Source organism: Lates calcarifer, linkage group LG13, assembly GCF_001640805.2.
Source record: "Lates calcarifer isolate ASB-BC8 linkage group LG13, TLL_Latcal_v3, whole genome shotgun sequence".
NCBI lineage: Eukaryota > Metazoa > Chordata > Actinopteri > Centropomidae > Lates > Lates calcarifer.
This window is the reverse complement of record NC_066845.1, coordinates 27,020,823-27,035,118: the sequence shown is the minus strand read 5'-3', so window position 1 is coordinate 27,035,118 and position 14,296 is coordinate 27,020,823. Positions and strand designations below refer to the sequence as shown.

Below are 14,296 nucleotides of genomic sequence, written 5' to 3'. Positions count from 1 at the left end.
AGCAAGAGCGAGAAAGGCGGGACTCGGCGGTGCAAGAATTTTTGGCTTCAATGCAAAACCTGCACAACAACCATCGTCAAGACAACCGGCGTCATACACCGCACATCCGGCCAGAGTTTTTCGAAATAAAAGCTTGATTAAAAGCGCTGAAACGTGACTATCAAACTTAATGATTTGAAGAAGACATTAAAACCATTATGTCTTAATAACATTTCTTTATCATTATGCGCAAACGTGTGTTTTGTGAATTTCTCCATGTGTGATTCGAGGAATGTCATACCATGTATATGATGTTACACCCAGTAGAAGTGATTTATAATTTGGGGCTATGTAAATGAAATTTGACTATACATTTAATATATAAAAAGAAAAAGAAAATATTTTGTTTGTATTATTTCTATCAATTCCAAGTCAAGTGGTTTTGAAGATCCTGTTGCAGAAGAAAAATAAGTGTAGCAAATCCTCACAATTAAGAAGCTAAGTATTGTGTAGACACATTTTCAGGTCATCAACTAATTTAAAAGTGTCATTAAACACACATAAATGAAAGATGAAAAGAAAGAAAACAATTCCATTAATTGAACACCAACAATAATTATCACTCTGTTTAAACTTTTAGTTAACCAGAAAAATCTCAGATTAAAAATCTCTTGTCAAACATCCTGGCCATGATAGGCAAATAATAATGTTGTTACAGGAAAACCACATAAGACTGATAATACAATGAATGCCACAATATGTGCAATCATAAAATCACAAATACAACTAAAGTGATTGAAAATAAACCAGGTCATCTAAAATATGAACAGTTTCTGCAGCAATTTGAATTCAGAGAGACTGAATCTAATTTCAGAAGGATCCAGATTATAGCTTTATCTTTGTTTTTGCTGCTGCTCCATGCAGAGCTGGTTTTAACTGCATCAGATATGGTAAGATAGTTTAGTCCAGTGGGTCCCAACCTAGAGGTCACCAGATAAATCTGAGGGGTCGTCACATGGTTCATCGGAGAAGAAAAAAGAAAGATAAAGGTCTGATACACTAATTTCTATTACTATAACTAAATCATTTTTTCTTTCTGGGTCTCACATAATTTGCAAAATGAAACCATGTTTAGAGGGTAAAGGTCTCTTTGGTGGAAGTGAACTCTAAGACGTCTTAAACATGTTATTGTTGTTTTCTCCATCCATTTGTTCCTGCTCATTCGGGTGCAGTGGCAGCAGGTTAAGCAGTTCTTATTAGTCTTTTTAAAAAGTAAAATCTTTATTTATTTGTTTGAAAAAAAAAATACAAAAGAAAAAAATCGCATTGCATCAAAAATCCAGGCTTTTACTTTGAAGGCCGTGCCGCCTCGTTTCCGCCCGCCGTCCATCTTGGCGCAGTTAGCTTGATGCAGCGGAGAACCAAACGGAGGCAGAGCGGATCAATTTGGAGCCACGGCGGTTGATCGGGATTATGCGGCGACACTGATTGCTGTATCGGTAAGAAACTGCGGCTTCTGGCACCGCCGACCGACCCGGTTACCGGGCAGTTTGTCCGCTTCGACGTTTTACCGCAAAGCAGCTAGCTTAGCGCCAGTGTTTTTCTGCTAACAGACCTCCCCTCTCCCTTTGTTCGCTTGCGCCTTTTTTTTCTTGCTTTGCACCGATGCGGGTTTTGTAAATACTGGCGCAATATGGCGGCCGTCTGGGGGCTGTTAACCAATTACCTGTGCAGATATTTTGATATATTTGTAGCGTAAAGAGCGGGAGGCGGTGGTCAGTCAGACAGGAGGGTAAACTGTGACCTCTGGCTGGTTCATCTTCATCATCATCATCAGCCAAAACAACCAGCAACTCATCAACACAACAACACAAACACACGAACCAAAGCCTGCTGTTATTTCAGAGGGACCTGCACACTTTAAAGTGATTACACTGGGCTGTGTTAGTGTGGAGGAGGAGGTCATTATTATTCTGTAAATACTAAATCAGTGTGGGGGGAAGACATGCAGAGAAACACAGGGAAAAAGGTGTATGTCTGGGCTCAGGTAAACTCAGGTAAGCTTCTTCTGCACATGACGTGATCAGACAGACTTATAGTGATGCTGGGCTTTATTACATTGAATATAGACATTTAATAGACTGAGTCAATGAGTAAAAAGAGAAAAAACCCTAAAATGTACCAAAAAAGTCATAAATTTAATTTCCAACAGTCTGAGTAGACGTTTGTTGAATGGAAAATCTCCAGGACTTTTGTTTCAAACCTCTAGACTTAGATAAGATTTATATTCAGGCCTCAGATAATTTTATTTTCTGTTTTTTCAGCTTCTTATCCAGGTCCAGGTTATTATATGTATTATGTGTTAGTAACAATCATTCTAGACCGCTGTAATGTGCGGATAAAAATGTCAAAGAATTAATGTACTTAACTAGTACATAAAAAGGGTTTTTAAGAGATATTTTTGAAGGCTGTGAAATTGGGATTAAATTAAAGTTCTCTGTGGTTATAAAAGCCTCTTTAAAAATCCTAAATTTAACTTCGCACTGGGTCCATCATTTACACATTACTCATGAAATCCTTTTTGTAGGAAACGCCTTGTGGTCGCTCCCAAAATACCTCTCTATCTTTCCTGAGGAGTCTGGTCGTAAATATCATTGTCAGTAGCTCAAACCCTCCATTGTAGTCTGATGTGATGGGAGTGGAGAATATGTGCAGAGGGGCAGGACCAACAATTAAAGTCTATTTATTCTGAAAAAATCAAAACAAATTACATGCAGCTGAGTCAATAAGTCAAATAACTTTCCACTATTTTATATTAGAATTTATTGTGTTTATCATTTTTCAAGCTTCAACACCAAACACCAGCTTCTGCAGTGTGAGTTTTGCTGCTTTTCTTTGTTTAATTTTGCAGTAAACTCAGTTTCTTTGGGTTTTTGTCTGTTGATCGGACAGAACACAACATTTAAAGACGTAATTTTTAGTGACATTTTGAATGTTTTCCACCCAGACGATGACTTGATAAAATAATCTGCAGGTTAATCGGTAATATAAAAATTTGTTAGCTGCAGCCGCACAGAAATTTGTAGTATCGGAGCTCCGCCCACACACCCACATGACCAATTACAAGCCTAGTGGTGCGTTCCAGTTGTGCTCAGAAGTCGGAATTTCCGAGTTCCTGGACGGAAGTTTCAACTGGACCGCCCTGAGGTCGGTTTTCCAACCTGCAAAGTCAGAGCAACCCTGACATAAGAATTCAAGATGGCTGCTACTCTTTAATCTTAATGTTTATCGCAATTTGTTTCACATTGTTGTGAACTGTTTTGTGTTTTGGTAACAGAATGACAAACTAAACGTAATCAAAGCGTTTATTACACAATGAAATACGCTGGAAAACAAAGATGTTTTGTGCCTTTAATCCTCCATATTACTATCCTCCATATACATATTAGATACTCAACAGCAAAGGCTTTCCTGTGAGCGTCCATGTTTTTCTGAATTTGCACCTGGAACGTGGTCAACTCGGAGGTGACGTCACTCCCAGTTCAGACTTCCGACATAAATGGAACGCACCATAAAACTGGTCCCACTGCGTTTCCAAAAGTCTTGGTTTTAGGGGCTCAAGAACTTTGGTGTAGCTTGAACGCCAGGCGTCACCATAGCAACAGAGGTGGGTCTTAAAACTAGACCGTATTAGCTTGGATGTAGCCTCAGAATTAAAATGGAACCAGCCCAGTGTTAGCGCTCTGTATAGACACAGTTAGTCAGGTGTGAGCCTCCTGCTGTGTCTCTGGTCTGGGTCTTGCTGATCCAGGTCTGATGTGGATCTGATCCTGGTGTAGTGTAGAGTTACTGCAGCTCGTGCAGCAGCAGCAGCAGGAGGTCTGTGGTTTGTGTTGCAGTTGTGGTTGTTGTTGTGCTACTTGCAGCTCTGCAGAACTCCTCTTTGTTTATCTCTTGTTTTATCACAATAAAGCTGTAAACATCAGGAGAGTTTCAGGGGGGAAATCATCCCGTTTCCCAGCAGCCCCGGCTCCGTCTCTGTGTTTTGTTGCTGCCAGCGTCTGTGACCTTGTAAAGACAGAATATTTCTCTGGTTATCGGGGGATTTTCCCTCCGCTGCCTGTTGGATTAAAGTTTATCCTGATTTTTACTGACATTTCGATGTTTTCTGCTCTGAAACCAAATCAGTGAGAACAGAGTTATTATTCACATGGTCTGTTTCGTACCTGGCGGTGACCTTTTCTAATGAGGAAATATCAGTTTTTATAGATTTTATTGAGCCTCAGAGAGAGAGAGGAAGTGATTCATTTGGTGATGTTGTTAAAAAGAGTCGCAGTCATAATGAAACGCTGGAAACAAAGGATTTCTATTAAGTTTATGGTAAGAAAGAAAATATACAGTGATGTTTCAGACACCAGGACAGCAGCTTTTACTGGGTTTGTGCTTGTGCTTTGATTTTATGCTGTCTGGAGCAGCTTAATATTCTTCCTTTGTTTTAAAAAGACAGCATGGTCCATTCTCCAAGTTCATGGGGATTTGAGATTTTTGGATGCTTTACCAATATAACCTTGGTGTTGAAGTACCTTATAATATTTTTCCAGCAGTGCTCTCTCCAGTCCATTTAGTTTGTCGTAGATTGATGACGACGTTGTGGGATTGCGGGAGTTGTCGTCTCCATTGTCAAACAACTGATGGCATTTTATTTGTAGTTCCATATTCCTTCAGTATCAGTCATTCAGGAGGTTTTCTAAAGGACCTGATGGTTAAAACCAGTAAAAACCCTGAATAGAACAGTTTCATGTTGAACCCAGAGTTTCTGCTGCTGACGTTAGCTCAGCTGATTAAAGGTTACAGATATAAGGTTAGAAAAAGTGACAATAACGTGACCTGAAGCAGTCAGAGAGATGTCGGCTGAAAGTGTTTGGCCTCTGGTTCACTCGACTGTTTAATGTTAAACCAACTCAAAAATAAACGACCCACAGAGTCCAAAATGTAATTTACAAATACAGAAAAATGTCTTTTAGTTCTCATCTGAAAGAAAAAATTCAATCCAGTAACAACAGTGCACTGCAAGAAAAAAGAAGAAAACAAACTCACCAGAAGCTGAACTGGGGGTTCATACTCTGGTCTAGACCTGGTCTCTGCTCCTGGATCTCCTCTCTCTGGATCCAACATCCTTGACGTGAATGAGTCCTCATTTTATTTCTCAGATCTTCTGTCTTTGTTTCACCTGCTCCAAACATTTCTCCCTGGCCACACCCCCTCTTCACACCTGTGCTCCTGACTCAAACATGTGACCAGGAACAGGAGACTGTACCTGGCAACAAATTAAGAGCATGAGTGACGGGGATAGAGTGTAATCAGAGCTTTAACTTTGAAAGGAGTTACTTTGCAAATTAAGATTTTATGAAAAACACATATCACACATTTATAAAACATAATGATGCACTGTTGAAGATTAACTTAAATAAACATACATATATATAAAATAGTCCAGGTCCACCTTGAAAACTACATGTCAGTGCATCAGTAATGTTTTCAATAAATAAACTTAATCTTAAAATATCTCGTTCAGTACATGTCACAATAAAACTCATAAGGAACCATTAAAAAAAAGACTTTTATTTTGGTGGATTCAGCCGTTATTTCTCAGATTTTACATTCGTCCTTTGCTGCTGCTCAGTTAAATAGACTGTAACCATGCAGCAGGATGGAGGACTTGACCTTTGACCCCTGACCTGTGGTTATGTGTGGAACAATGAGTTAAACTCCAGAGGAGCAACAGTCGCAGTGTTTCCTGTCAGAGATTCAGTGAGAGAAACTGGAGCCGACTGAGTTCAGAGGAAGTAAAGTCGTTATCAGTCAGATAAAACTCAGCTTCAGCAGCCTGAGTCTGTTCTTTACCACAGACATGATGAACTGTGTTCACACACTGACCTCAGGTCACAGAGTAACGCTCGATTCAGGCTCTGTTCACACTGATGAAAATAAACCAAGTGTTAAAAACCCAAAAATTAACTGATTCAGAGCCTGAACACAAACGGCTGCAAAACAGAAGCAGCTTAAGACTTAGTGAAACGAGAAGAATTCATGTTGTGACTGAGAGAAAATCAGTCCTCAGCTTTTTGTAACTGGTGTCAGTTTCAGTTTTTCTTTGTTTTAATTCAGTCTTTTAAAATGATGATGCTCAAACCCCCCTCCCCCCCCCACAGGCTGAACTCACCATCTCCTCATCGAGTCCATCGGCTGTGACGTCACCTCAGTCTCCAGGTGTTAGTCTGTACCCAGCCTGTATGCAGCCTGTCCAGGGCCCGGCCTAATCCCTGGTGCTCCTTCTCTCCCACCTCCTCCTCCCTCCTTTCCCTACCCTCCTCCTCCTCTTCCTCCTCCTCCTCCTCCTCCCCCCTGCCCCCTCCCTCCATCCTCACCCCCCGTGTCTCTCCCACACACACACACAGACACACACACAGTGACGCCGGCCCTGGTGTCACACAGCCGGACTCCCAGCCTTTAGCCTGGACCCGGCGGCCTGGCTGGCTGCCCCCTACAGGTGGATGAATGAAGACCCCATTCAAGAGCCCAGCGGCCCCGCGGCCCCGAGCAGACGGGGGTGAGTCCCTGAACGCATCAAACACTGAGACGCACACAGTTTCAGACAGAAACAAATGAGCGTGAATTAAAACTGAACTACGACTCCCAAGGTGCATTTCACCAACAAACATCCAATCACAGAGCTTCACCTTCACCAAAAACTAAAGATTACACTTTGTAGAAACCTAAAGAAACAGATTCACACCTCTATCCACAGCAACAGCAGCTGAGGCTCATGGGTATTGTAGTACGTCACCAAACCGACAGAAAAACCTGATTCATTAGAAGCACAGTGTAAATAATTCAAAGTGATGGTCAGAACAGGAACCCGTGGCCACATTAAATGATCCAGGAGGAACATTTAGGAGATAATTAAAAATAAATTTAGATTAAAGCACATTCAACATCTGACAGACGCTGATAAACCACTGTGTGAATTTGGTTGTTTTGACTCACTGACCTCAGATGTGAGAGTGTCCCTGAACACACCGCCTACTCTATCAGTGTGATGTGGTGGCAGAGATGCTGAATGTGTGTGTTTGTGTGTTTCAGGACATTCAGGTGTGTCTGCAAACATGATGAAGAAAAAGAACTCGCACAAGTAAGTCAGATATCTGTTCAGACGCAGTCATCTCCGGGTATTAGCCTCCTCCCTCTCCTGCACAAACTCGTGTTTACCTAGGTCTCTCTCGTTTTCCTCCCTCTCCCCCTGCAGGAAACAGAGGACCAGTGTTGGTCCCAGTAAGACTCTGGCTCAGCCCAGAAGGAACATAGTGGGCTGCAGGATCCAGCACATCTGGAAGGAGGGCAGTAAGTCACATGTTTGACATTTTAAAAAAAGAAACCAGCTTTTTCTCTCCTGTGTAGCTGATTAATCTGATCGTCATCATCTCTCTGCTTCCTCCTCCTCCTCTCAGGTAAGTCGTCTCAGTGGAAGGGAACGGTCCTGGACCAGGTCCCCGTCAACCCCTCCCTCTACCTGATCAAATACGACGGCTTCGACTGCATCTACGGCCTGGAGCTGTACAGCGACGAGCGGGTGGTGGGGCTGGAGGTGCTGCCCGACAGAGTGGGTGAGGAAGGACACACGAGTCTGGACACAGCATCATCTAGTGGTCATAAGAGGAACTGCAGCCCAACACACCTCAGCTCTGACTGATTCACTGTTTTCTGTTGATTTTAGCAACAAACAGCGAACACATACAACTCTAAAATTAATTTTTGACTTATGTGGGCTGGAAAAGTGGGGTATAACAGCACTTAACGTTAAACCATAGCAGCACTGGTCTCACTTTTATCAGCACGCCCAACAGAGTCCTGCAGGGATGATGTGTTTCTGTAGTCCAACCTGAAGTTAGCATCAGCCTGGTTCCTCCACAGAAAGCCAATGGGATTTTTTCATAGTATTTTGGATTATTCCAGAAAATAAACTTTGAGCAGCTAAAGTTTCTGATCCTTCAGGTTTAGTTGATCAGATCATCTTCACAGATGAACACCACTGTTCTGATGTTTGAAGTAAGAAGCTAATGTTAGGCTATAAACCAACTACACCACGGTCACATGACGTCAACGTCTCCACCACTAAGCTTCCAACTGGTCATTTCATTTAGCTCTGAGCTCTTCTACAAAAGCCTTTCTTCTTAGAAAGTTAGTGAGAGTTTGAAAGAGCGTGAGTAGAAACACAACGAGGCTGTAAAGGTGGACTGGTGAGTAGATGGGTTTTCATGTTAACGTCCCCGACAACCTCTGTAGTCTCATTTAGACACTCGTTAGCAACCGCCTTTTTTAAGACACGTAAAAGCTTCAAACATCAGGAGTGGGGGATTTACTGACCCATTTTATGTCGGAGAATAAAACCTGAAAATGTCTTGAGCTTGTGTTAAAACCACAGACCTTATTTCAGACATTTAACCAGGAACACACTGACTTTGGGTTGAGGGAACCAGTATTGCTAAAATACTAACTTCTAGTCTACTAACTAATAGTTGAAGAAGAAACTCTAATGATAAATAAACTCCCTGTCTCTTGTCTGTGATTGGTCCAGCTCCAGCCCGTGTGAGCGACTCATTGCTGGCGGAGACGATGATCGGCAAAGCAGTGGAGCACATGTTTGAGACGGAGGACGGGCCGAAGGAGGAGTGGAGGGGGATGGTTCTGGCCCGAGCTCCGATCATGACCTCCTGGTTCTACATCACATACGAGAAAGACCCGGTTCTCTACATGTACCAGCTGCTGGATGACTACAAGGAGGGAGACCTCCGCATCATGCCCGACTCCAGTGAGTGTTTTAACATAGATTTATACTCGATTTGATGACGAGAAGAAAATCAGTACAGGCCTTAAAGATCCAGGATCAGCTTATCTGAGGTGTCTTGGAGTTGGGTTTTTAAGGTGTCAACCACAAACCACAACATCACAGGTCCCAGGTCCAGACTTGTTAGAACGACTCTACAGAAGTGAAGAAGGAACCAACATCAGAGTGAATGAGCAATAAGACACATTTATCAGCAACTTCTTCTGACTCACAGTCAACTCTCTACTGATCAGAGAGGACATAACCAATCAGAGCTATAGACACAGTTTTGTTCGGTTGGTTTCTCATATTTGTTTAACATTAGACTGAAAACATTAGTTGATTAATTGATTAGACAATTGACTGACAGTTAATCAGCAGCTGTTTTGATAATTAAATAATCATTTAGAATATTTTCAAGCAAAAATTCTGAACGTTTGAAGCTTTTCTTAGCCTCACAGTTCAGTAAACTGACGGTCGAACAAAACAAGACATTTAAGGTTGTTGTCTTGCGTTGTTGTTGTGGACATTTTTCAGTATTTTCTGATGTTTTATTGACAAAACAATGAATTGATTAATCAAGAAAATAATCTGCAGATTAACAAATAATGAAAATAATACATATACCTAATGTGCCCAGGTTTTTTTTTTTTAAGATTCTGGAAAAGGACGTTAGAATTCATGAGGATAGAACAAAATCTGAGCGTTTCCCCCTCGTCTCTCTCTCTCTGTAGACGACAGTGTAACGGCGGAGCGGGAGCCTGGCGAGGTGGTCGACAGTCTGGTGGGCAAACAGGTCGAGTACGCCAAAGAGGACGGCGGGAAGCGGTCGGGTATGGTTATCCACCAGGTGGAGGCCAAACCCTCCGTCTACTTCATTAAGTTTGACGACGACTTCCACATCTACGTCTACGACCTGGTCAAGACCTCCTAAGGCCAGAAAACCTGGTTCAGGACACCCCAGAAAGACTTATCAAGTCCTGTCTAGATCCACTGAACACCCCCACCAAACTCCCCCTCCTGTAAAGAAAAACCACAGCTAGGGTTGAAAACATCCTGAGACTCACCACGATCTGTGGAGACGCCTGAGACAGATGATATCCATTCTTTACCCATGGCTTTGATGAAACGCCTTAAAAACAGGAAGCAGACAAACAGGACCCCTTCATTAAGAAAGAAAACTGCAAACCAGCTACGAGTCTTCAGATCGCTCCCTGAGGAGGATCGAATCATTTATCATTCATCACTTCTGTCAGATTTCTTCAGACTCTTTCAGGACGTTTCCTTCAACATCTGCTGGGACGAAGACGACTAATGATCCAGCGTTGTTTGGAATAACTGACACCTGTGTCGATAAATTGGATTTTGGGACATTTGTGGTGATGACCAACAAAAACACGGCCAAAAAAAAATCTGGTTTGGTGAGAAAACTTGACTCCTGAGATCTGCGAGGACTCGATCCTCAAACGGAACAAAAGGTCTCCCGAGCAAAATGTCTGAAACCATACAAGTCAAGTCAGAAGGACCTCCTCCCCCTTTTCCTGAAACCCTGCTAGACCGATTGAGACCTTTGTTATGTAAGGAAGGGGAGGGGGTGTACAGGTCTGAGTCTGCCAGGGTTAATGAAGGGACGGGACTTCAGGAATACAGAACAGTCAACCAGGGCCCGCAAAGTAACCAAACCATCATCTGGTCTGTCTAAATCTGCGTTTATAGAAGGCATGAGTGGACATCCAATCACTGAGCATTTATTTACTGATCAGACGCTGACTGAAAAACTCTGAAGGACGCTGTGGAAAAACCAGAGGACACAGACTCTTTCCTTTTCCCATTCTTTTATCATGTTTTACCTGTCTGTGTTGATTCCTACATGACCCATAATGACTTAACATCAGACCATTGTAGAGGCTGATAGAAAAACCTTCACGTCGTTGGTGAATGTGAAGGTATCTGGCATCGTTAACTGCCCACAGAAAGCCAGTTAGTCCAGAGATTCCAGTTTTAGTAGGAATGCTAACGATGCTAACAGGCAATTTTTAAGTTGAATTAAAAGCTAAACTTTCCCTCTTTTTTGTGAATCATCCATCAATGCTGTTCCCCTTTTTTCTGTTTCTATTCTCATATCATCAGGCTGTACAGCCACTTCTTTGTCCATGTGTTTATATCAGCTGGCACATACGGATCGTCTTGTTGTCCATTATCTGTTCTCTGGTTTTATTTCACCTCTTGTTCTCTGTCCTGTGTAAACTGGATATTACTCAGTTAGCAGTCGGAGGCTCGTGGCTGCATTAAAACTCAGATTTCAGGTGAAGTGACAGAGGATTTGATCCCGTTAGGTCTGTAGGATTGTTTTTATGCTGACTGACAAATCTCTCGTCCCTTGCAATCATTCTACAGCTCCCTGTAAAAGTTTTAAAGGATTGGTCTGCAGGTGCTGGAAGAAACATTCTCATTCATTTCACACCCCACAATCCTCTCTGCTTTTAGCTGATGTAGCTCCACCCACCAAACACCTGAAGCATAAACAGCCAGGTTGCCTGATCCACATCCCATGTGCCTGAAGGGACCCAAAGATCTGAAACTAAATGTTTTCAAGAAGTGTTTTTCATTCTGGGTCTCAGCTGATTCAGATCTAGAGCATTCATGGTTACAGTCTGGGTTGGGTTCTGCTGGGGAGATCAGTTCTCCTGGTTTTGGAATCTAGAATTTGATCACCTGCATCACTGCTCTGGAATCTGTTGCTTGATTCTGTGGAACGTGTTTAAAACCTTCACGTTCTGATTCTAGAACGTGGAGACCCTGGAATGTGAAAGTTCAGTCTGTGAAGTTTTGGGAAATATGATGAGAAGCCCGTTCTGACTGAAAACAAAATGTTGCTGAAGGAAGGACATGTTTGTTTTTCTGAAACTGACAGTTTCAGGTTCTGGAAAATGGAGACTCTTGTTGCGACACCGGGCGTTCTAATCATAGAACTGCATGTTCTGAATCGAGAACACACCTGGTGGGGATGTATCCTCGCTCTAGTGTGATTTTTACTAAAGATTTAAATCATCTGATCAGATTCTAGAATCCAGCATGTAATCTCTTCCATTACTGGTCTACAATCTGTTGTTTGATTCTCTGGAATGTGTCCCAAATCAAAACATGTGTGTAACATGTTTCCTTTTAATTCACAGCTTCAGATTCTAGAACAGGGAGAACTTTGTTTAGAAAACATTAATTTCTTATCATGGAACCCCCACGTTCTGATTCTAGAATAAATTGGGTTTAGATATTTGTTTTCATAGTCTAGAGTCTGGGATTCTAGAATATGAGAATATTTCTGCTCTAGAAGGGTCCTAAAATACGTGGAATTCTAGAACATGGAGACATTATTCCAGAGCTTTTTCATCTCAGAACCCAAACATTCTGATTCTATAACAAATCAGGTTTGGATATACTTTAGGCATTCTCAGTCCAGAGTCTGTGGTGTGCGTTCCTGAATTTTTTGTCATCACCTGTTCTAGAATCTGTCGTATGATTTAAAAAACATTCTGGAACATGCGTCTTCATCGTGGAACCCACACATTTTTATTCTAGAACACCCACGTCCAGAGAGGACAAATGAGAACCTGTTTTCTAGAGATTACAAAAATGCTGTTTTGTATTCCGTGGATCTAAATGTTACCAGCTATGAAAACGGTTCTCTCAGATCACAATCGATTAGCGATTAATCTGCAAACATTCTGATAAATGCTTGATCATTTAGGTCATTGTTTACACAAAAGTCACATTTGATTATTCGTTTCTCAAATGTGAGAACTTGCTGCTTCTTGTCTCATCGTAAACTGAATATTTGGGGATTGTTGGACTGTTGACATTTGACATGGTCAACTTGGGCTCTGGGATTTTTTTTTTTTTTTTTTTACTGTTTTCTGATTATGATTAATTGACAATAATTGGCAGATTAACTGACAGTGAAAATAATCGTTAGTTGCAGCCTGAATCACTTTGCGATCACATTAAAACAAAATATGACAAAGGACACCAGTGATTCTGAGTGCAGAATATTTCCAGTTAAAACAGGTTGAAATGCTCCTTTAATCACCTCACCTGGTCCGCTCTTTCTTCGCCTCGATCTGGTTTTCTGGGAAAGCAGAGTAATCAGCTGTGGCGTCTCATTTTCCTTCTGCTGCTCCGTTAACTGTTAACCCAGGCGTTGTCGAGAGCCTTACCCACGATGCATCTGTCCTCAGGCCCAGTGAAGCACGGGATGTTCAGACCGTAGTGAGCCTCCTGGGTGGTGGTGGGGGGTCGGGACGAAACCAGAGTCTGGGTGGATCTTTAGTCTCCATGATGTGGACATGAGTAGTTGTCTGTTCAGGAGCCGACATGCCGTTCGTATTTTACAGAAAAACATTGATCTGTAGTGTGTGTGAATGAGTGACTGTGTGAAGGAGTGAATGTGTGTGTGCTGTCGATCAGCCCCTGTTCAGAGCAGTGTTGTTTTTGCATGCCTATATAGCTCAGTGTAAATCGATGTGAGTTGCATGTCTGTGTAGTTTTCAGTTGTTCGGCTGACTTCTGTCTGTTGTGGCTTTGGGTGCCTTTCATTTGAGTTTTTTCCTCCTCTCTGTTATATTTTGTACTGTGTGTCCCAGAGACTGGTATTTTTGGGTTATTGAGCAAAAAAAAGATTAAAAAGAGAAAAAATCCTCCTGTGAACAGAACTGACAGCAGTTATTATCAGGTAAAAGAGCAGAAACTGACAAACTGAGGAGGTGATGACGGGTGTGAATTCTGTTTTTGGGTGGATTGTCCCTTTAAAGAGTGCCAACTACAGATGCCAGTGTTGTACAGCAGTGAAAAGCTCACACTATTTACTAAAATAAACCATTTCTCTGTTTTTTTCAGCCGCGAGTCTCTCAGTTATTTCTGTTTTTTCTTTAGACACAATCAACACCGGTTTATTTTCTGTCGCAGAAAATCGATCTGTGAATATTTTGATAATCCAATAACTATTTTAAGCAAAAATCTCAAATCTATTTTGTTGCAGTGTCTCTTGTGAGAATCTGATGCTTTTCTTTGTCATAAATCAAATTAAACTGAATCTCTCTGGTTTCAGGACAAAATGTCTGAACATGGAGAAAATAATCATCGTAAACAGTTTGTCTCAGAGGTGTAAGAGGAAAGGTCAGGGGTCACAAGAATCATGGGAAATGATTCCTCAAGGCCGTAGATATTCAGTCCAGCTGTTTACAGAAAACCAGAAAAGAAAGTGAAGTGTGATAAGTATCAGTCGGAGGGGGAAGGTGTTCAGATCCTTTCATAAGGCTCTTCAACTTTCAGCAGCCAGTCACCAAACATGTTGATTGGACTGATATCATCAGGATGGACAAAGATTTAGGCTGTTTACACAGGAAAGGTTTGTCCTTTGTGTTATAAAAAAGTTCA

At 41.8% G+C, this 14,296-nt stretch overlaps 1 protein-coding gene and 1 long non-coding RNA gene across 3 annotated transcripts; one reads left to right on the top strand and one right to left on the bottom strand.

The window, feature by feature from the left end:
* Positions 1–3,410: 3,410 nt before the first annotated feature.
* On the bottom strand, positions 3,411–6,297 carry LOC108875334 (uncharacterized). Of its 2 annotated transcripts, none has more exons than XR_001959853.2 (5): positions 6,203–6,297; positions 5,640–5,717; positions 5,077–5,296; positions 4,563–4,735; positions 3,411–4,047 (listed from the first exon to the last, which is right to left on the bottom strand). It is a non-coding gene; the product is annotated as an uncharacterized LOC108875334 (long non-coding RNA). The 2 variants fall into 2 exon arrangements; XR_001959857.2 differs by having other exon boundaries at positions 5,640–5,776; positions 6,203–6,293.
* Positions 6,298–6,440: 143 nt separating this feature from the next.
* On the top strand, positions 6,441–13,755 carry spinb (spindlin b). The gene is made up of 6 exons (XM_018664161.2): positions 6,441–6,589; positions 7,123–7,171; positions 7,286–7,380; positions 7,488–7,643; positions 8,615–8,848; positions 9,598–13,755. Exons 1-6 carry the CDS (start codon positions 6,538–6,540, stop codon positions 9,795–9,797), a joined length of 786 nt encoding a protein of 261 aa, XP_018519677.1. The 5' UTR covers positions 6,441–6,537; the 3' UTR covers positions 9,798–13,755.
* Positions 13,756–14,296: the final 541 nt, after the last annotated feature.

What these genes read in the sequence shown, in the direction of transcription:
- spinb (XM_018664161.2), top strand. Translation starts at nt 6,538, where the DNA reads ATGAAGACCCCATTCAAGAGCCCAGCGGCCCCGCGGCCCCGAGCAGAC. An exon ending in GCGGCCCCGAGCAGACGGGG is followed by an intron (nt 6,590 to 7,122) that starts GTGAGTCCCTGA and finishes TGTGTGTTTCAG; the next exon opens with GACATTCAGGTGTGTCTGCA. An exon ending in GCACATCTGGAAGGAGGGCA is followed by an intron (nt 7,381 to 7,487) that starts GTAAGTCACATG and finishes TCCTCCTCTCAG; the next exon opens with GTAAGTCGTCTCAGTGGAAG.